The 21,898-nt window shown below is 40.8% G+C and overlaps 1 protein-coding gene across 13 annotated transcripts in view; it reads right to left on the reverse strand.

Annotated features, from left to right (window-relative positions):
- Window positions 1-21,898, reverse strand: part of ptk2aa (protein tyrosine kinase 2aa) — a 57,191-nt gene that overhangs the window by 18,497 nt on the left and 16,796 nt on the right. For 2 of the 13 annotated variants that reach the window (XM_047604962.1, XM_047604960.1), the window contains exons 1-15: window positions 19,505-20,406; window positions 17,736-17,980; window positions 16,663-16,832; window positions 15,491-15,578; window positions 15,179-15,258; window positions 14,661-14,723; window positions 10,699-10,753; window positions 6,050-6,190; window positions 5,788-5,865; window positions 5,553-5,660; window positions 4,766-4,883; window positions 4,480-4,510; window positions 1,892-1,956; window positions 1,597-1,683; window positions 200-217 (exon numbers count right to left, since the gene is read on the reverse strand). In XM_047604962.1, coding sequence (XP_047460918.1) covers window positions 200-217; window positions 1,597-1,683; window positions 1,892-1,956; window positions 4,480-4,510; window positions 4,766-4,883; window positions 5,553-5,660; window positions 5,788-5,865; window positions 6,050-6,190; window positions 10,699-10,753; window positions 14,661-14,723; window positions 15,179-15,258; window positions 15,491-15,578; window positions 16,663-16,832; window positions 17,736-17,980; window positions 19,505-19,628 — 1,471 coding nt within the window. In that variant the 5' untranslated portion in view covers window positions 19,629-20,406. Of the gene's footprint in view, window positions 1-199; window positions 218-1,596; window positions 1,684-1,891; window positions 1,957-4,479; window positions 4,511-4,765; window positions 4,884-5,552; window positions 5,661-5,787; window positions 5,866-6,049; window positions 6,191-10,698; window positions 10,754-14,660; window positions 14,724-15,178; window positions 15,259-15,490; window positions 15,579-16,662; window positions 16,833-17,735; window positions 17,981-19,504; window positions 20,407-21,898 lie in introns of those variants that run through there. The other 11 variants (XM_047604969.1, XM_047604963.1, XM_047604971.1 and 8 more) reach the window with 9 other exon arrangements.

Consider the following 21,898-nt stretch of genomic DNA (forward strand, 5'->3'; position numbering starts at 1 on the left):
AAGAATCACGGCCTTCTAAATCACACAACGTTTACATACTACAGCAAATATACACATGTCATTGTTATAGGAGAAGGAATCCATGCACAAACATCAATCCACACACACACTCTCACACACACACTTCCCTTTCTTAGGAAGCTGCAGTGTGCAACAAAAGAAAGAAAGAACAGACTAATAAACAACAGCGTAACTTTACCATCCCCACTAAGATCTTCTGTAGAGTCCAGGAGAGCATGCAGGAAACGGGACAGCAGAGGAGGAGGAGGACGACAAACAGAGGCAGCAACGAGGAGAAAGAAAGAGAGAGGAGGAGAAGGCAGAGCGGAGAAAAGAGAGAGAGAGAGAGAGAAGAGAGAAGAGAGAGGTTAGAGCATGACAAGCCTTGAAACAACATGGGAGATGTTAAGCAAAACAATCAGCGAGCGGTTAGTGAAAATCCAAAATGTTACGGTGGAAAAAAAAAAAAAAAAGCAGAGTTAACTCCTTCCATGAATCCAGAGGCTTTAAAGTGCACAAAATATGGCACCGTTTGAATTCAATAAAATGCATATATGTGGTTAACAGCAGCTCTACCGACACACACGGGTTCACTGCGGAGATTCTGAAGCCTCCAGCAAATAAAGCAAATAAATAAAAGTATTGGACGATCCTTAGGTTTGAACAATGAAACAGCTGCCGTCCAGATTCACGAGTTTTTCTGCGCGGTCCAGTTCCAGCTACCGACGACTGCAGCCAAGGCCGCAGATGGAGACACGAGATCCACAATGGGAATAATTCGGCCGTGTGAGGCAACACTCACGAACTATGGATTCAGTTTGCGGCTGTGAATAAATAGCAATAAAAAAGTAAATGAATTCAGCTTCGAGGCTTCTGCTCAACAGAGATTTTACTCGGTGTGTGTCGGCACAAACTACTTCCGCTCACTATGTTCTGCAGAACAGTAAGCGAGGAAAATGAAAAACATCTTTTCTTAGTAACTTTTCTGACATGTGAGAGGAACAAACTGCACACGGATGAGAAAATCCAGCATTAATGCAACGAAAACACGCTCAAGCCTCATGTTTTACAAGAGATTCTTTTCATTCTTTTTTTTTCTTTTAATTTGTGTCCCAGGCTTTTTTTTTTTTGTGAGCATTGGTGCGGTTATATGCAGCAACACATAACCCGTTATTGTGGTTAAAATGTGTGTGCGTGTGTGTAAGTCTGGATAAGTCAAAACCAACCAGGCGGTGAGGACGAAGACGGTTTAGTAGAAAAGGGCAGATTGTGATGCAGCGGGTAAAAGTGTTTCCTTTTAAAAATGGAGAAAATTCCTTAAAAAAAGAAAAAAAGAAAGAAAAAAAAAACGAAGACAAAGCTCAGTCAATATTTCGACTGCAAGCTTTTCTTTCTGGATCAGGTGACACTTTAACAGCACACATACGTTCAAAACTCCATATCATGGGTCACTTCCTCTTCTATTCACTGCCTGTGTGCCTTTAATGTGGAGTGATCCAGCAAAGGGAGACCACCAAATCAGGAATTTTCCCTCCGCCACATCACAATTTTGTGGATATGCTCCTCTACTAACTGTCCAATAAGAGCCGGGGATACCATTGGGTGGCGAATCTGAACAGAAGACAAAGGGGAGGAGGAAACGCCGCGCCTTGGTTGGCTTAGGAGGCGTCGATGTCACTAGATCTTCAGCCGGGCCGGGCGGAGTAAAGGTGGGGGGGGGGAAGCCCGGCGTGTGAGAGAAGAAACAAGAGTGAATGGACGTGTGCGAGTGCGGTGGGAGATGAGAGAAAGACAAGGAGGGGAGGAAGTAAACAACAAGAGAAGGGAGAGGATGTGCCAACACAGTGGAGAACAATGAGTAGAAAGAGCCGACTGTGCGTTTGCAGCTTACCTGAGACAGAGATCGCTCTCACTCCGCTCCTGACTGCCTCCAACTTCTTCTCATTATTAGACAGTCTAGGAGAAAAGGAGCAAATTAGGCAACAACAACTCCAATAAAAGACAAAAATATCCCCTTAATGCACATATCAGGAGTTTTAAAAGTTTTCAAAGGGAGAATGGAAACTCCTCTTCACATGTCTGTGAGCGCCAGTCCTCTCCGTTTCTATTCTCCCCTTTGACGTGGTCTCGTTTTCTGTGTCAGCTGAGCTCCACTACTACTATCTTTACATCACAGACCACAACAGGCGCAGGGGCAAAGACGGGGAGAGACCGAGGGAAAGCGGAGGAAAGAGGAGGAGACAGCCAGACTGTTTAAAAACCCAAAGTGGAAAATATTTGGCTCCTAAACTTATCTCCTTATTTGACCAGAAGCACAGAGACAGAGAGGGGGGGGGGGGATATTTGACTGAAAGTAAGCAAAACTGCTCATGTTTGAAGTTAAACAACTGACATGTGAACACGCGTCACATCCAGGCTGCGACACTCGATGACAGATAAACAAATACAAAGGAACTCTGGGTTGTGAAATCAGGAAATAGCCAAGTTTCCCCCGAATGTTTCAACACGCTGCAGGTGTTTGCGAAAAACGGTTAATGTTCATCATGGAGAGGAAACATCTGTTTTTGTTGAGATTTTTCTCTTCAAAGGTCCATAAATTCTGAATAATTCCCCAATAACAGACGTGAAGTGTGCAATTTTGCATTTTAAATAGATAGATCGATAGAAATTCATCTTCGAGTTGTCGTTTTTCTGATGGAAAGACTCAATTTTGTTCTAGTGATCAATTGTTCCTGTGTTACACGTCCTTTTTACCAGGAAACTTCTCGGAATCAAAATTACATTACCAAAAATAGACTCAGAAACATAAAAACACTCAATTAAATCATCATACAATCTGATAAACCCAACGAAACCACATCAAACGGAGTCCGTCAGCTCAGGTCATTTAACGAATTAGCCGCCACCTGATCTCTAAACGTCCTCTTTGTTACTGAGAGCAACTCGCACTAAGGAAGATTTTTATCTGTGTGCCATCGGGAGAAGGCTCACAGGTTATGAAACTAGCAGATATAACCTGGATACATCTACAATGTGTTCAAACGTTCCACTTAATACAGCATTTAGTATTATTACATCACCTACAATGAGTTCCTCTAAACCGCTGCACTGATAAGAACACACTTCCTCAAAGTGACGCTCTGAAAAGATTTACTCAAAGAAATGTCAAAATGACCTTTCTCTGAAACAGCAGCGTTTCTGGAAAATCACTGTGTCTAAATAGAGCAGTGAAAACTGACACTGCCCTCAAAGTCCCCTGCATCTTATCAAAGTATTAAAAAAGGGAAACAGCTCGGGTCATGATTGTTTCTCCAGAAGAACTGGAGAACTGACGGGTTTTCACAAGTAAAGATGCAGAGTCACCAACACAATGCAGAGTTAATCCTGAATTTAACTGCCATTAATGTTGGAAGTAATGATTAACCAGGAAGCATGAAGAGTCTAAGATGTTACAGTGTTGACAATTATAGTAATTTGAACTTCAAAAGATCTTTTAAAGGTCCTGAATAGGGCTGGGTGGTGTACCGGTTCATACAGAATACCGGTATAATTTATTCATTTTTTTTTTTAAAAAAAACATGCATGACTTTAATGTTTAATATACCAGCATACCAGTGTATTTGATTACACAGCGTTAGGAACACTGCCAGACTGTTTCAGACGGGACCATTTTCAATGTAGCGCTTCTAAACACGCCTGGCGCGACTGTGTCACTGTGAGGTGTAGATGTAGGTGGCGATGGAAATGAAGCAGCCGAACGAGAAGAGTTGGGCCCAAAAAAAAAAGTGCCGTGTCGGTTGTTTGGCTTTTCTTTTTTAGACATCACTGATTTCTGGGGATTTCAGTCCCCATTTTGGATGACCTGTCCCCCGGCTATAGATGTCCCCAAACTGAATTTTTTATGAATGAGAAAAAAATGTGGCACGCAGACTACAATTGTTACGGTACCCGACTGTGCTGCTATTGACATCAGAGACATAGCAGTTTAAATATGTTTAAATATGGATAAATATGTAAAAATAAATGGAACCATAATTGTCCCCGTTTGTTTATTTCATCTTGATAACATCTAATTTTTTTTTTTTTTTTATCTCCGAGTTGTCCCCGGATTTCCACATCAGCAGGCAGTGCTAACACAGGGCCATGAAAACCAGTTTTACTACTAGTGTTTGATTATTCTACAATATTTACTCTTCATCACAGTAAAATCCTTAGTCAGTCTACTGTATTAATTCCCCTCTCCACCAGTAGACAATGTTGTGAACACGTGATTATGCATGAAAAAAAAAAAAAAATACTGTGATATACCCAGCCCTAGTCCTGAAAACTAAGTGTAAATCACCTCACACAGGTAACATAACATCTTTGTGTACTACGGCAAGAGAAATGTCAAATATGTGGCTTTCAAGCTCTGATATACTCTGATATAAGTACGGACTTTTAAAACAGTAAAACAGTACCAAAAAGATCGGCTCTTACTTTGGGATTGAAGGCAGCGCTCTCTCTCCCTCTAGAGGACAAAAACATACATCATAATCCAAAACATGCATGAACACTCAGTAACAAGTCATCACATTGTGGTTGTGTGTAAAGAAAAAAGGATGCATGACGAGAACAGCTGCGGTCAAAAGACGACCAGCGTGTGTAAAAGTGGTTCTAAAGTTGTACTTTGAAGAATTTAATATCAGAAATACATTTCACGTGTAAATAAAAGCCTATACAAAGTTATATTTTAATATTTTATTAGCAAGGGAAACCATTTTACCTTTCTGAACTCTGACGATGAAAGAGTGAGTTTCCATGGAGACGAGGCGACAGTAGCCGTCAATCAGGTCGGCGAGGTTCTCCGCCATGGTGAGGGACGCTGTCGTGACCGTGAGAGGCTGCACACGTACACACAAACATGCATATACTGTAAATAGAGCAACTTTTTTTCTAGCTGTGCCTTATAACAGAGATAAACTCTCTTTCACTTTAATAATTCATTCCTAAAGATGCCAATAAAACTGAAAGACTCTTATCAGTGGGGAATGCGAAAGCCTTCATCTGAGAGTAGAAACCTCACATAGACTCATAGATTAGTTCATATCTTTGTCCATCTGAGTCAAACAGAGCCAAGAAACATGAGGGAATAGTTTATGACCACTCAAGGCGAGACTGAAACATCAATACAACTTCCTTACAGTGGAAAAGACCTTAGTGTATCTTAATGTATATTCATTATTTTACAAATCTAAACGCAGTGGTTCAGAAGTAATGGCTGTAAAAGATTACAGGTGTCTTTCCGTATTTATCATCGTACATTTCCTTTATTCTTCTATTATTTTTCTGTCGTTACTGTACAACGAATAAACTTTGCGACTGCTACTTGCTTTGCATTTCCTCAACTCAGAGGAAGGCAGGGATTTGTTACCCGGCCTTCTGTATTTAAGACGATTTGAGGACGTGTCTACACCCAGAAATTTGCAATAAAAGAGCACAGAAAAAGGATTAAGGGAAACACACATGAATGATGTAATGCTCAACACGTTTAAGGGTTGTGTAGGAGGTACCTCAGCAGCTCCAGCTACGTTCAGCTGCAACATGCCTTTCCTGTCCTTCTCCTCCATAGCCGAGTACTGGATGGACTGGACTTGGTTAAAGTTTGCTAGATGGGTTGGCTGAAAAAAAAAAAAGAGAGAGAGAAAGAGAGAGGGGGACACACAAATTAACTGATGTAATCTGAGCTAATCCTGTTTATATGACCTTGTTTTAATCCTGTCTCCTGTATTTGTGGTAGAAACTCACCGTGGATCCTTTGTCAGTGAGGTAGCTGATCCCTTCCTCTGGCCCGATAGCCAACTCTACCTGGATCACCCAGCTGGACTGTTAGAGAGAAAACGAGATACGAGGTAAAAAAAAAAAAGAGGATGAGGGTGAGAAACCATGAGAAAGAGAAATGCTCGATACATGCAACACCTGACGCCACCAAAAGGGGTCAACCTAACACAGTTAAAGTCAGGCTGAAGCGAAGCAGCAGAGGAAAGGATGGATGAGGAGAGAAACATACCCCGAGGGCACATTTGAAGCACTCCTTGTCGTAGCGATAGATCGGTGCAAGTATCTCCAAGAACTTGAGGATGCACTGCTCATCGTTGAGATTGGCTACCTGCTTGAACGTCTGCTGGATCAACTTACGAAGAGTCTTGGCCTGGACAGACGAAAATAAGAAACAACGACAATGACGGTGACTAACTTTTAAAAATGTTATCGAACTTCATAAAGTGGGAAATACATTTATTTTTAGTGATTTTTTATTTTGCACATGAAAACAAAACAGATCAAAAGCACATGTTGGTGCGTCACCATGATTGAAATGGAGCAGGAAGAAGAAGAAAATCTTATAATACCTGCCCCTTTCTTAAACATAAACACACAAACAGATGGTCAGTCAATTACCTGACAATCAACACTTAATATAAAAAACAACAACAAATCTTTCAGACAATCATTTATCATCTTCATTACAGCCACCATTCATCAAGTTCATACAGTCTAAATATTCTAGTTTTATATATTTTATATAAAAATATTTACACACATCTTCAACTCTTTTTGAGATGAATTCCACAATTTGACACCACACCTTAAAATCTCTTTTAAACTTGCAAATTGATGTTTAACATGAAATTTCCTTCTACTGTTCTGATCTTCTACACTAAAAACAAACAACGTCTGCAAACGCTCTGGTAATACTTGTACAATGTGCGTAACTCAAACCAAATTTTGGAGTTTTTATGAGTCCCCTGTTGATAAACAGTGAGAAGGAAGTGGTGACGGCTGATGGGAGATGGCGGAGACGCTGAAAGACATTAACTGACCGGTAGTCCACTCTGGTACCAATCAAACTGACCTCAGGGCCTCATTCTCACATCAGATCAATACCTCAACAAAGACACGCTGACACTGTTAGCTACTCAATTAAACATCAAAGAATCAGCCCACTCATCAATAGCTGCCTCCATCTCCCTACATGTTACACAATGATTTTAAAGCGCGCTGCAGGTCATGTTTTCCCTTCTTACAATCACACGCTCATACCTAGTTTATTCTTTTAGGTCTGTTGTGTCACCACAGAGGAGACAGATGGGAGGACAAATCCAGGGACATCGTTCTGTCATTTACAATTCCCTCTAGACTTTATGGCTGCGGACGACATAAATACTACATAGTGTAGTCCTGCCCATAAAAAACAAGCATGCACACGTTCCACGCTGACAATCCCACACTATAAATAGCTCTTCATCTATAGATTAAGACAAAGATTAGAGGAGATTTAGTTCGGTATGGACCAGGCTTAAAAAAACAGGCGCGGATTTGCACATTAAGGTCATTCTGCGCAGTTTAAATGAGCAATTTAACAAGTGCGAGGATGTCAAAGAATGCATCAGCTGCATTGATTTATCGACCGCAAACTCCGACGGACGTGATGGGAGCCGAAGACCTACATCACAGGATGTGAAGTGTTTAAAATTTCTTTGCCTGCACTAAGCATGAACTAAATTAAGGGCAGACTCATTCACACAAAGCCTTAATATATATTCTGTTATATATTCTGTTGTGCTACTAATCCATTTTTAGTTCTACTCATTGATTTGTGAGTTAAAGCATCACAGAGCCCCTGCTGCCAGCTGTCTAGTCACTAAGCCTGAAGAAAATCAAGAAATCAACACACACACACACACACACACACACACACACACACACACACACACACACACACATCTGCAATATCCCTCTGAGCGTGTCTATATGCATCGACAACAACAACGACAGATGCCTAACCACACTTATGATTGCTGAATATAATGTGTGCGTTTGTTCTTCGTGCTCTAGATAGGATCACCGGGTTAATTCCTAGAATTCCATCACACACACACACAACAAACACATTTCAGTCCAAAGTGTCCACCCTTCCTGAGAGGAAGTACTTGGAGTGGTTATCGCCTTCACCATCGAAATGCTCACCATCACCATAGCAACAACCTGACTAGTAATGACGCAACGTGGACCAGACACAGCACTTAGAAATAATATAATAAAAAAAAAAAAAATTAGATTTGTTTGTCTGCCTCGTAGTGAGGAGTATTAATAGAAGCAGGAAGAAGCCTGGAGTCATATTTCTAGCTTCCCTTCTTCTGTGTATCACAATGGTCTACGTCTGGTCTGGTTCTCAACTGAAGTATTTAATTATCGTATGTTTCAATTAAGATATTTCACACCTTCTCTGGCCGTGACTCTTAAACGGGAAGTTTCTTTATTACGCCTAAAATAAATTATTCAACGTGCAGGTTCAGTTTGTGATTTATCAGCATCAACCCCCTGCAGTTAATGAATGACTAAAACACATAAATATGTAAAATTACATTAAATTTTCATTTAGCGCACTAGCTTCTATTTAAGCTGTAAAGAAATAAAACACATCATGGATTAACAATTAATAGTAAAATATATATTTGTAGATCCTGTTTTGTTTTTTTGTTTTTATTCCCCATCTACAAAATTTAAGACTAATCTTAATAATCCACGCTTTAGCCCTGTGCATTGCATTGGTGATTAGGTTCTCGGGCTATAGTGAATAAAATATTATTTCAGGTCTGTTTCAGAAAATATTCAGAAACATCCAAATAACAGATACAAATAGTTGCTAATCAGGACTTTTTACTTCGTTATGATGAATTTATAGAGTGCATTATTGTTTAATATGTTATTAATCTGACCAGAGAAACGGGTCTATCGACTCAATCTGCTCCAGCTTTGATCTCCAAAGGTCAGTTTTACTAAACCCGGTGTCCCCCGTGTCAATACGAATGAACAGGCTCCGCGCTTTATAACGGCTAACATCAGTCACTGTTTACTACCACAGCCATCTGCTCTGGGTTTTATGTGTGTGTGTGTGTGTGTGTGTGTGGAGTTCATTGAGGGAGAATAATCCCATTAAATGACTACCATTCTCTTTCAGCAGAGTGAACGACAGAAACATAAATGACAGCTGCGTCTCTGACTTGTTCCAACACAAATGTGCGCGAAGCAGAAACTTATCATTTGCTTCATTTTTACCACAACTGAATTTAGAGTCTTAGGATCATAATAAATGATATAATGCATTAGAACTGCAACGATTAGTCAATATCAAAATCAATCTTCAGCTTTCTTATACAAACTATGAATAATTAGTGCCAGCTTCTTACACGTGTGGATTAAATTAAAGATTAAATGTTCTGCCGCGTAATCGATTTCCTGATCTGAGATTTCTTACATGCAATTACAGCTCAAAGAGACCTCAATACAGACCTCAATATTCAAGTGAGATTTGCCGATGTATGGATGTTTGATTCCACGTACTGTACGAGTCACACCTCCGTGGCTTGTAAAACAGGCCTCAGGGGACAGAGGAGCAGAGGGGAGTAGATAAAGTAGGTAGGTGGGCAGCTGATGAGAGGGGAGTCAGCGGGGCTTGACAGACATAGGGAGGCAGAAGGAGACGCACGCTGACACCTCCCCCTCCCTCCTCATTGTTGGAAGGGGAAAGTGGGTTTAAACATGACCCGGGGGTCACACACACACACACACACACACACACAAACATGGTCTCTCTCCCTCTGCTGAGCATCTGTCTGCCCGCCTGCTGACATCAAGACCTTTTCGGGTCATTGGGCTTTTCACACACACACACACACACACACACACACACACACACACACACACACACGGAGACGCTGGCAATAAACGCGTGCCGTAAATTTATCACTGACACAGACACTGCTCATTACGCAAGCAGACATCACATCACACAAACAAACTAGTACAAATGTTCTCATCTAACGCTTACAAGCTTCATTTAACATGCGAGTTCTTCTTATAAATACTTTTTTTCATTAAATTCCACGGCTGAAACTTGTTTGTTTATGCTTATTTACTTTTCTAGTTTGATATGACGCGCAAATTTAACTAATTCTGTCGACGGTAACGAGAGGCGCTAATTAGCAAGTACTTGTTTGAGGATTTTGGGATTTCATCATTTCTGCCTTTGCACAGCAATGTTTGGTATTAAAATAAACTGTTTTATATTTTATTACACTTTGGCGACTTTATTCTAATATTGAGTGAAATAGTCCCTGTGTCCATATAAGAGGACATAATATTTTTTTCATAAATGCCTTCCTGTTCAAAGAAGATGCTTCGTTTTTATAAATCTCAGTTCCTATTAATACCTTGGAGAAATTAAAAATGCATCGCAAACAAAAGCTCGAGTCTCAGGAGTTTAACACAACATATGTGTGTATCACTCCCTTTAAAAGTCAACTATATGGAGTCGAACTATTGTAGAATAGGTGAATTAAAGAGAGAAAACTATGCGACACCTAATAAAGAGTGTAATATAGGTCTGAATTTACATTTGAGGTATTTATATCCTCTTCACCGATACCTCACCGATAACTTGACCGCGTTTCAATTCAAACAAAACATTAACTAACACAAGCAGATATTTGGCTCAGAGGATCCGTTCGCTTACACTACGGACTGTGACTCTAGTTGCTGAATGTCGAGGGTGCAGTAATTATGTAAGAACACCAAACTTTTCATCGTAAACCTTCTTTTTTTGACTAGAGCTACTACAGCCGACAGTGTGTGAATACTCTTGGCTCGTCATCTCACCTTGACTGAATCCAAGAGATCTTTTGGGAAAAATCGTCTCAAGCCAACGTCTTTCCTGAAAAGATAAAAAAAAAAGAGAGAGAGAGAGACAGACATGGGAGGAAAAGATCAGTATGTTCATTACAGTGTAATTACACTGAGGAATGTTAACTGCAGAGCACTTCTGTCTTTATCGGATATCAGTGGTGTATTTTTTTTCCTCTGTGGAGATATTACCAACAACAGCCACTGACAGATACAGCTGGGCAAGTGAAGACAAGAAACCGAAAGCTCTGACTAAGTGCTGACTGTCGAGCGCTACTCATCTTTTCCTAAAAGTTGGCAGGAAAAAAAAAATGACTGAAAAACCGTAAAGGGAAAGATGGAGGGAGGAGTACAAAGCGTGTGACCGCAGAGACAAAGCAAGATGTGCGGAGCTATAACAGGAAGCTCGCTAATGACTCATACTCCTCTGGAGAAAAGGGAAGAAGAGGGGAGAGGAGGGGAGAAAGAGTAAAGAGAGGGTAAGGGACAGGCTGGGAGCTTACATCATGTTTGTCTGCCTCATGTTTCAACACAGGTCAAATCTCATAGCATGACTCTGCTTCGCTAACTGGGTGGTGTAGTGAAACAAATTGAGTCATGCAAGTTGTGGGTCCAAAATACACTAAAGCACTTTCTGGCAAAAACTTTCAAACACGTACTCTCATTATTCTCCTAAGTTTGAATAGACCTACTATTATTTATTTAGATGTATGGTAACAGAGTAGAAATACTTTACTACTGTACTTAAGTACTAAATTGCTGTATCTGCACTCTACTGGAGTATAATTTTTTTTTCCTCTTACTTCCACTTTTACTTTACTACATATTCTCGATAATACTTTTACTCCGATACATTTTGTACATCGTTACATTTTAACAACTGACTTTTTGCAAAACCCCGCCCCTTAACGGTCATCGTCCAATCATACATCCTAACAACCGTTACTATGTGAACAAGGTCTGTCAAGCTAGCTGCCGACCTCCGACAAGCAAAATGGGGAAGTGTTCTTCCCGAAGCCGAAAACACAACAGGAGCGGATCCTTAAGTGTGTGATTAAACAGCGTGAAAGGCCCAACTACAGCTGAATCTCAAGAAAATAAACAAGTATACATACGTCTGCTCCAAGGTGGCTACAATGGGCTAACGTCCAGCTAGCAAGATGCTCATATATACAAAGCTGTATATCAAAGTTGCGGTTCATATTGGCGAATATTAGTAGTATTAGTGCCTTACTAACGCTAGTTAACTTAATATTAGCTAGCTGGCTAGCAAGTTCACGTTAGCTAGCTAACTCAGCTATTCTGTTGGGTCTCAATGTTGGGAGCTCTCTCTAATGTTATGTTTCATCAAAGTTGAACACAGCGTACCAACGGGCAATTTAAACTTATTTTGTCTTCATCTTTCATGTTGCATTTTGTGAATGGGCAGCCTTCTCCTGAGGCTAGTGACATGTACAGCACATGTACTCTATCTTGTACATTGCTGTACATCCCTGCTGCTACATTCAAAGGAAAGTGTCCTTTAGGATTAACATTTTAAATAATATAAACAATGATATTCAAACTTTTGACTGCTTTCTTCCAACACTACATAACACTTGTACTTTTACTTTCAGTACTTGGTTAGTAAATATTAAAATAAACTACTTGCAATACTTAAGTACAAAAAATGTTGAATACGTTAGAATTTCTACTTGAGTGAAAAAGTCACGTTTTTGATGGAGTACTTGTACTGTTACTCAAGTCTGGGTCTCTAGTACTTCATACATGTCTGATTATTTACCGTGGGGCCTTTCTGGTGTCGTGTCCATGAAGGAATTACATAACCGAGCTGACCTCACAGAACAAGCACTGACAAAGGCCCACTGATTAAAAGGGTTCGCGTTGGCTTCCAAACCACAGGGACCGCAGCCAAGTGTGGCCAGCTGATCACCAGCATGCACGTACACTCGCTTGCCAAAACATTAGGTACACTAGTGAAAATAAGTGCGTTTTAATGATAAGAGTCCTGCACTAAAGCCATACTTTGAGTGCCAGAAAAGGCGTTAACTCAACTGAATGTAGTTTGCGCTGCTGTTTAAACTGTACTGATATAAACGAAAAAGTGATATTAATCCTAGCCCACTGACTAAAACGCGGTTGTCAAAATAACAATTCAGTAGTATCACAAACCACAGCCTCAAACAGCTCAGTTATTTTGGACAAACGTTAGATACCGTAACCTTCATGAAGCTGAGATTTAGTGCAGGACTGTCACAAAAGAATGCATTTGTTTTACACTAATGTACCTAATTAAGTCTACAGGTCTAATGGGTATTTATAAATGTTATTGTATGCAAGGGAAAAAAACTGAACACTGCCTCAAACATCAGGGTCCAAGGCTTTAGTTTAGATTTAAGTAATATCCAGAAAATGTCGTAATAATGTCCAAGTTTTTTCACAAAATAACTATGTAATTTGTTGCTAATAACAGGGAAAAACACAGTATTCTAGTAGATTTACTCAAATTAAGTCCTACAGAATGATAACACACACACGAGCACGAATATTTACTTGGGCTGACGTTTTACTCAAGGACATTTCTATTTAGTCTGTAAGTAGTATTAAGATATAAACCTCTTCCATTAAGAATAAACAAATGAAACTGGTTTGAAAAGTCAAACAAACAATATGGTATTTCGGCAAATAATTCAGTGTGGTTTGAGTCGAGCCGATGGTGCAACAAGAGTCCTGTAGTCACTGATGACAAACTGTCAGCTTGATGCATCGAAGTCCTAATAGCCTTTCCTTTCCTTCGCTTGCTGGTTTAAAACAGACATGACAAAACATCTTCTTACAATTAACTGGGAGAGACGGAAAAATAGAGACAAAACAAACTGAAAGAGAACAAACACAAAAATAGAGGAAGCGGGCATGAAGAGGAGACAGAGAAAATGAAAAAAAAAAAAGAAACAAAGAGATTCTGGTGGAAAAGACAGTGGACATTCTTCTCGGTTAATTGGGGAAAGCTCATTAGGCTGACGGGCAGAAGGAAAGACTAGAATCAGACCCTGGTTTGTTAATTCTCCATTGATGTCTTTTTTTTTTCTTCTTTTCTTTTCTTTTTTCGGCGAGTACAGAGAATGTACTTGGTTTATAAAGTCCATTTAAGATCCTACTTCAGTGTTTCTGGAACAAGAGAAACCTGTGATGTAAGCCTATTGTGATTAGTACAGAATCACAGTAAGTGCACATGCTCATGAACGCAGAGCAAACAAAAGGCAGTTAAATTAAAAGAAAAAAATTGGTTAACATTAGCTTTAATGGACCTACAGTCGTGTGTTCACTGAGACTTTGCTACAGCAACTTCAGACTGAGTATTGCCTCAATTCAAGAGTTAAGGTACAAATGTGAACAAAACAAGTCCCTAAAAGATCATTGGGGCAGCTCCCAAATGGGTAGTTATCTTTAGAGTGCCCTTTAATGTTGTGTCCATTAGTGTTTATTGAGAATACACGAGTATAAACAGACGAGCCGAATTGTGCAAGTGTGTTTTTAACACCAATAACTATGTTGAACTGCAGTTTGCAGATGTGCAGATGCAGTATTTCTGAAATTCGGAAAAGCAGGATAAACGGTAGAGAAAGAAACTGATGTGCTGTGCTGTCTGTGACGGTTCACAATCCCTCCAAAACTTGCTTGATTTTTTCTGTAAGAAACAGAAACTGGCGCCACTAATTGCCATTAGCATTAGCATTTTCCCTATGAATGGTGCTCAAACAAAGCCATGTCAGTGACAGAGTTTCCTATTTAAACCTCAACTTCCCACCAGTCTCTCAGAATTGATGAAGAAGCCACTACTTTTTTTTTTTTAAACACAGTTTGGATATGCTCTGACATTAGTCTGATTTGTATCCCTGACAGCCGCCCGAACTCTTTGCTTGTGAAGAAACACTTACTCCAATAGTTCATAGTTGGATTTCTTGTCCAGGGCGTTTCCTCTCATCTCTTTGAAGTACCTCCTAGAAGCGGAGAGAAAGAGAAGCAGAGAACAAGGTCAGATCCAAGGACCGTACACTTCCACATTAAAAAGACATTAAGGGCTTGCTTTCTTTACTAAAATAATTCAGATTTTGAACTGTATTCACTTTTGCATACACTACAGAAGACAACCCAGATTCAAATTATATCTGAAGTAGAACCGGCTGTTGCTTTGAATAATGAATAATAAACAAAGACTTATGTTGGCAGGAATGGTCGGCGTAGCTAAAGGGCAGGCACAGACTGACTGAGACGGAAAGAACTCCAGCGCTAACGAAAACATGTCAAACTGAAAGCTTGAGTGCTAGTTCTGGCAACAACAGTATAAATCCAACATTTAATAAATCTAATTTACTTAATTAAATTAAAAGAAGACAGAAATATGCACGTAAACAAATGTCAGCGCATTGTAAACAGTTCTACAAGCACATTTTACCTGATTTCTAGACAGCCCAGTTTAAGGGCGACATCTTGTTCCACTTGCTCCCCAATCTCTGCCATGTAGTCATTCTTCACCTGGAAGACACAGGGTTTACAACATGTTAACATTACAACACCTATTTTGCCAGGCCATCCATTTCACACACAAACATATACACACACAGTCCTACTGACCTAGATTATCCAAAGACAAACACACAGTCCTCAAGCGCTGCCATATGTCTCTGTGTCGGCTGCTTGCAGAAAATGAAATATGTCTGCGTGTCTGAGGGCCTCTGTGCGTTTGTACTTCTGTTTGTGCGCTTACCTGGTGATAGAAGTAGTTGAGTGTAGGTTTGTCTTCTGTAAACTGCTGCACAAAGCCCTTTGGTAGATATCTGATCCTTAATTCATACCTAAAACAGCAAAGTAGAAGAAGACAGGGAGAGTCGATATGTGACACAAAGCGGAACCGTTTCCCAACTTTAATTAAGACACAACTCAATTTCATTAACAATGCGAACGCAGAGACATCAAAAGAGAGAAGGAGAATAAGATGGAGGAGAAGAAGCTTAAGCAGAAACAGAAGATGAGAATCAGACAGAAGGATGAAAATGAGACGAGTGGTTGTAAAAGCAGTATTGTAGAAACAGAGTGAGACGCTGAGATTTGTTGACTTAGTTAGACAAAGCAGGCATCTGGTTCTCTCTCCGTCTTCATGACCACAGAATAAAAGGTCTCTACCTCACAATAGCATTAGTACCAAGACTGCCACAATAAAGCTAATATATACCAGACCATTACCATACAAACTACCCAGCCAGTGCGGCCACACTGCACCGCACACACACACAGAGGGCCACTCGTCACCATTCAACAGATGGGACACACTATATTTCACAATGCTGTTTGCAATAAGTCACTGCTTCTACTCTGGTTTATAATACGACAGACTGCTGACGCTAGCTCTTTGGAGGAAACGGTGACTTTGAATGAGTTAACGTGGCCAAATAAGTGATGTCCAACCAAAGCAGGAAACTGTTTATAACCTCATGTTTGTTAAGGACACGCAAAAACTTACCCAACTATTTTTATTTATTTATTTATTTATATTTGCGATCATGTTTAAAACTATCCATACGATGCTGGGTACATCGCAGTATTTTTCTAAATTCTGTATGTTATCAAGATGAAACAGGGTCAATTACGGTTTCATTTATTTTGACATGTTTATTCATATTTAAACCGCTATATAAAGTAAAGCCAATAGCAGCCTGACCAGCTACCGTAATAATTGTAGTCTGCGCGCAACATTTTTTCCCCTTCATTCATAAAGTTAAAATTGGGGACAATTTCGTGGACAGCTTTAGGTCATCCAAAATGGGGGCTGTCCCCATAAACCGGGGACGTCCATTCACCAAATAACTGACACAGCACCTTTTTTTTTTCCTGACACAAGTCCTATCCTCCTAATCCTAACACTCCTTCTTCCCCTCTTACCTCCACTCCTCGGTCGGCCGGGCCTGTTCATACTTCTCCCTGACGTGGGACACGCCCATATCTGGGTGGAGCCAGTGCAGTTGGTCTCTGGATTGGCTGTTACTGAGACGCAGGCCGAAACACGAAGTCCAGCGCACCTTGTGGATGTCCAGAATCTTCTGGATGATTCCCTGCAGACAAGAACACAAATGAATCAGACACACTGAAGATATTAAACTTGGTGGCTGCTCCAACATTGACTATTCTTTTTTGCTGTTCAACCAGAGGAAGTCGTTATTATTTATCAGTTTAGTACCTTAGAATGTAAAAGACAACCAGTAAAGAAAAATAAACCGCATTTCATTGCATCTGCAGTCAAAAAAAAAGGCTTTTTTAATATGAGTATACTAAATATAGACTAGACTAGACATTAATCAGAGGAATTGGTGGACGAATACTCTAGTGACGACACCACTCTGGCTTGGTAGGTCTGTGAGGCTAAATTTAAGTAACTGTAACTGTCTTACAGTCATTTTGCATCAGTCAATGTCTGCACATGTATCTTAGTGTGTAGGCGATTTCAGACGATTAAAACTGACGTTCCCACCCAAACAAGTTAACGCACATCACACACACACACACACACACACGTGCAATTATGCTCCAGGGACCATGTGTGTCGTCACATAAAACGCCAGGGGGTCTGACCTAAATACTGAAGAAGAGAGGGATGAAAGGAGAAGAGAGGAGAGTGACATATCCTGTACGGCCACTCAGATCTGAGCAGTGCTAGGTAGTTTCTGCGTCATGGCAGTGGTTCTGAAAGCGAACACAACTTGTGCCTCGAGGTTTTCGTGTATTCGCAAGCTAAGTGTCCTGAATTGGAACAACTGTGGACAAATGGGAAAATCACTGTTAAAAATGTAACTGGGTGTAAATGAGTGCAGTGACCATCAGATATCACTATTGCCGGTTTGTGGTGTTCAGTTTATTAGAATAAAGTGTGCAATATATACTATAATACACAATAACGTTAGCTGTTGTGAACGTATTTAACCATACATGTCCCTTATACTGAGTGCATGTCCTCTTACCCTAACGTCGGTCGCATCTCCATATCTTATATTAGAAGACCAGCAGCTGTTTTCAGCGTTGGTCTCGAAGTGATGGAAGACTTTCAGAACCCTGTCCATGGAGCCGGCCATGGTTCGGTCCGACGCCCCCGCGCTCAGCTGTGACTTGGCGCCTTCTAGGAGGGCATGGTTCAGGTTGGGGTCCAGGTAGGCCGTCGCCATAGTTTTCCCTGCTGACACTGCCGCTGCTAGGTGTCTGTCATATTCTGTGGAGGACAGGGAGGAGAGAGAAAACCAGACGTTAATAAAAAATCAATCAGAGATTAAAAGCTTTTTGTATTAGGGCTGCAACTTAAAATCAATACTTTTTTAGATTGTTGTCTCAATTATTGCTAAGCCAAGAGTATTTGTACCATAGACAGTCCTGCAAATTGGTGAAAAATAGAAATAATAGCGATACAAATAGGGATATAAACAATGCCCATATTCATCAATTGATCAGTCGTTCTTGTATAGCAGTTATTTCATTGCGTGTTGTCTCTGTCCTCTTTACTTTAGTCGTCACTAGTTTTCTTGACTTGTGCTGCTATAACAATTTAATTTCCCCAATGGGGATCAATAAAGTGAATAACCAAATGTTTTGTCATAATATTGTCTGTTTCGATATTATCTGGGTCTTTTTTGGTTTCTCTTTTGACACTGTCTGTGTCTGGTTCTGTAATTGTCTATTGTATGATTGTTGTTTTAAAGTCTTCTCTGTCGGTGTTGTGTACCAGCCTGAGATTTAGCATTCGTGCTAAGTCCGGCGCATTTACACTGATGAGTATAATATTACCGTATATTATCAACTGAAAATAGTCGCCCTCAAATATCCGTCCCACGACTTATCAGCTACTTAACAAATCGTCTGACAATGCAGCTGCAGCTTTCTCTTTCCCTTTTACATTCGTCCACATTTGAATCTTGCTCATTCTTGTTTTCCCCTGAGTCATTCCTGTCTTCCTTGACGCAAACCATCTTAATTATCTGTCCCTCGTGCGGCGTTCTTTGTCAAGATAAAACACAATGAACAATAAGATACCAGAGAAATAAAGAGGGTGAAGTGCAGCCAGGGTCAAAGCTCATTGTGTGTGTGTGTAAGCACCGGTGTCTTTAACAACAGGGAGGACAATGCACCACCGGCTGACATTTTTTCCTGAGAAATTCCGACATTGACACATTTCCTGGAATTTCAAAGTAACTTTATCTGGAAATGCCCAACGAGAAGTACCTTCTCTTTACGTGTGTGTGCGTGCGCATTATTGTCATAATGATATTGCAGAAAAAAAAAATGTACAGGGGTCTCTTTGATGCTGTTTTTCCTGCTTCCTTTTCTTCCTGCGCTTCTGCTCTGTACTCCATTAAAGGAAAATGGATATGTTCTACTAGATAATTACACCTGAGAGAGTCAGAGGTACTGAGCGCACACACACACACACACACACACACACACACACACAAACATAACTCAGGAGAAACGCAGTAAAGTTGTTTAGGATTATAGCGCAGTCAGACAGAATGTGCTTCCAAATTACCCTGCCAGTTTCAAATGGTGATAACTTTCATGTAAACAAAACATTACACACACACACACACACACACACACACAGACTCTCTCACACAGACACACATATCAGTAGCATTGGCTGTGAACCAACTGAGTTCCCATGGAGTCAGATATCACACTGCGAGGAGCTACTTCGTTTTTCCTATATGTGCGTGTGTGTTTGTGGAGCAGATTTCATTCATACCTCTTTCCCAGCACATGGGGAAGGGGCTACAGCCACTTGTTGCCACGGAAACGCACGTCTGTCCCTCCCTGTGTCTGTCCGCGCCGAGCACAGAGAGGCAGCTCGCAGCCTCGCAGCCGCGCATCGCGCACGCCGCGAACCACTCGTGTACGCAAGTTAAATAAATAAACGCGCTAAGATCCTGACGAAATCTCTCACATAATCCAAACGCTGACTTCACACGCGAGTACGTGCACCGCCTCCGAAGAAAAATCCTTTCCGAGTTTGCCAACGCTCGTGCTGTCGACCATTACTTTTAGAGTAAATCCACGAAAAAGTTTTAGTCGGCTCAAAGTTGACTGAAATCCTACAGAAAATACATCCACAAGCAAAACTAAACAACCTGCTCCCGTTATCCAAAGTTGCACGAGACAAAAAAGATCCCCGGAGATTTAACGTCGCTTTCATCCACAGACATCTCTCCTCTTTTTTTTTTTTTTTTTTGGCTCCAATTACTCCTCAGCGGCCCCTCTCTGATGACAGCACGCGGTTTGTTTTTTGCCCGTTTTCTGCCCCATGCCTGCGCTCCATAGTTACGGAGTTGCCGTGGAAGTGTGGAGCAACTGTCGCTCAGGAGGGAATTCAGCTTATTTCACTCCTCCGGCTAAAGCACACACGCCAAATCCGACTTGTGCAGCAGCGCCGGATCCAGAGGACCTTTTGGTTGGTTAGCGGTCACAGGAACGGAGAGAGAGGCAATTGCTGAGCTCAGTCAGAAACAAAACAGAGAGCCCATCTTTCTCTTCTCTTGGAAACAGATAGTGAGAGAAAAGCTGCGAGCCACAAAAACAAAGGAAGCGGAGACACGGGGACGGGGAGAGAGAAGTGCAGCGATTGTTTCAGGTTGAATGAGGGGAAAACAGAGGACAGAGCGGCGCAACTGAAAGAAAGTCGAGTGGGGAAGAGAGAGAAAGCTCAGGAGAGGGCTGCTGGAGGAGCAGGAGGAGCTATAAACTATTAATATGCTAATCCTGACCCTTCTATTCAGTGGAAACCCTCCCACTTCAGTTTTTGATGCTGATCTCAGAACAGCACATAGCTTAAACTAATATTACCAACATTAAAGAGATATAAAAGTATCCTAAAAGATCTTTTTCCACTCACAAATCTATTATATTTACTAAATGTAGACAAAACAGCACCTCCATTATGACCGACTGAACATACTCCCCTCCCTAACTCAAGCTAAAGCTAAAATTCAGGCTCAAAATCTAGAGAAAAAGGAGCATTTTGTCAACACAGACGTTGCCCTGGTTGTGCCCAGCATGTAAACCAGCAGGTGCAAGCAATATGGCAGCTTATCCACTTCCAAATCACGAAGCATCGCTCGACCTCACATCATACTGCACATTCACAGTACCAGTACGGTGTCCTGCTAGCAAGCGGCACTCAGGACTGTGAGTGTTGGTAAGATTCATCAAAAGATCATTTAAAATTAAGAACAAACAAGCCTCAGCTGGTCACTAAATGCACACAAATGTAAAATATTTCAGTTCTTCTTCAGACAAATGAACTGAGCAGTCGGTTGGACGTGCATTCATATGTATGTGCGTGTGTGCACGTGTGAGTTTCCTTTAATTTGTGGTTGATCTCAGGCATCGACCATTGTTACGAAAACCTGGCGGGAGCGGGAGGGGGCTTTGTAGCATGTGCGTGTGTGTGCTATTGAAAGCCTTTTGTCAGGAGGCCGGATGTTGCCATGAATAGGAAGAGCTCTTTTGGGACGGAGCCAGGTCTCTCTCCTACCATTTTATTCTGTGTTTTTTAACATGTTATTATTTCAGCATGAACGTGAAGCACAACATTCAGTGAGAAATTCAAATAAAACCTAAAAGTGTGCCTGTTTGTTTCAGTGCCTTGAAGGTGAAATAAAAAGGTCTTTCTGAATTCTAAGCATATTTTACATCATCAACAAAAACTGGTTTCTGCTTCTTTTATGTTTTTTTTTTAATGTTGTTGAACCTGACACACAGTAGCAATACAGATGGTAAAATGAAACATAAAAACAGTGTTTAAACCAACTCCTTCTGCTCTTTTGCTATTTTATCATTTTCCTGCAGCTGGTAGTTACTGTTAAACTCAAGTTATGGCCCCTGTTCACACATGGCATCAAAGTTTGTCTGTTCTCTATTGCTGTGTTTCCATTACCCCTAAAATTGCTGAAAAATGGTGATGTAAACACCTACATTTCTAAAAAACCCCTCAAATGTCACTCAGATGTATCAATATAAAAGTAAAAGTATAATAGAAACATTTTTTTGCAATTCCCTGTCATCGGAGAAGATGCAGGGGGTCATGTGACCGGTTCATTTTAACTCCATCTTCCTCAAATTGTAGTCTCACGTGACGAGGATT

Source organism: Mugil cephalus, chromosome 14, assembly GCF_022458985.1.
Source record: "Mugil cephalus isolate CIBA_MC_2020 chromosome 14, CIBA_Mcephalus_1.1, whole genome shotgun sequence".
Classification (NCBI taxonomy): Eukaryota; Metazoa; Chordata; class Actinopteri; order Mugiliformes; family Mugilidae; genus Mugil; species Mugil cephalus.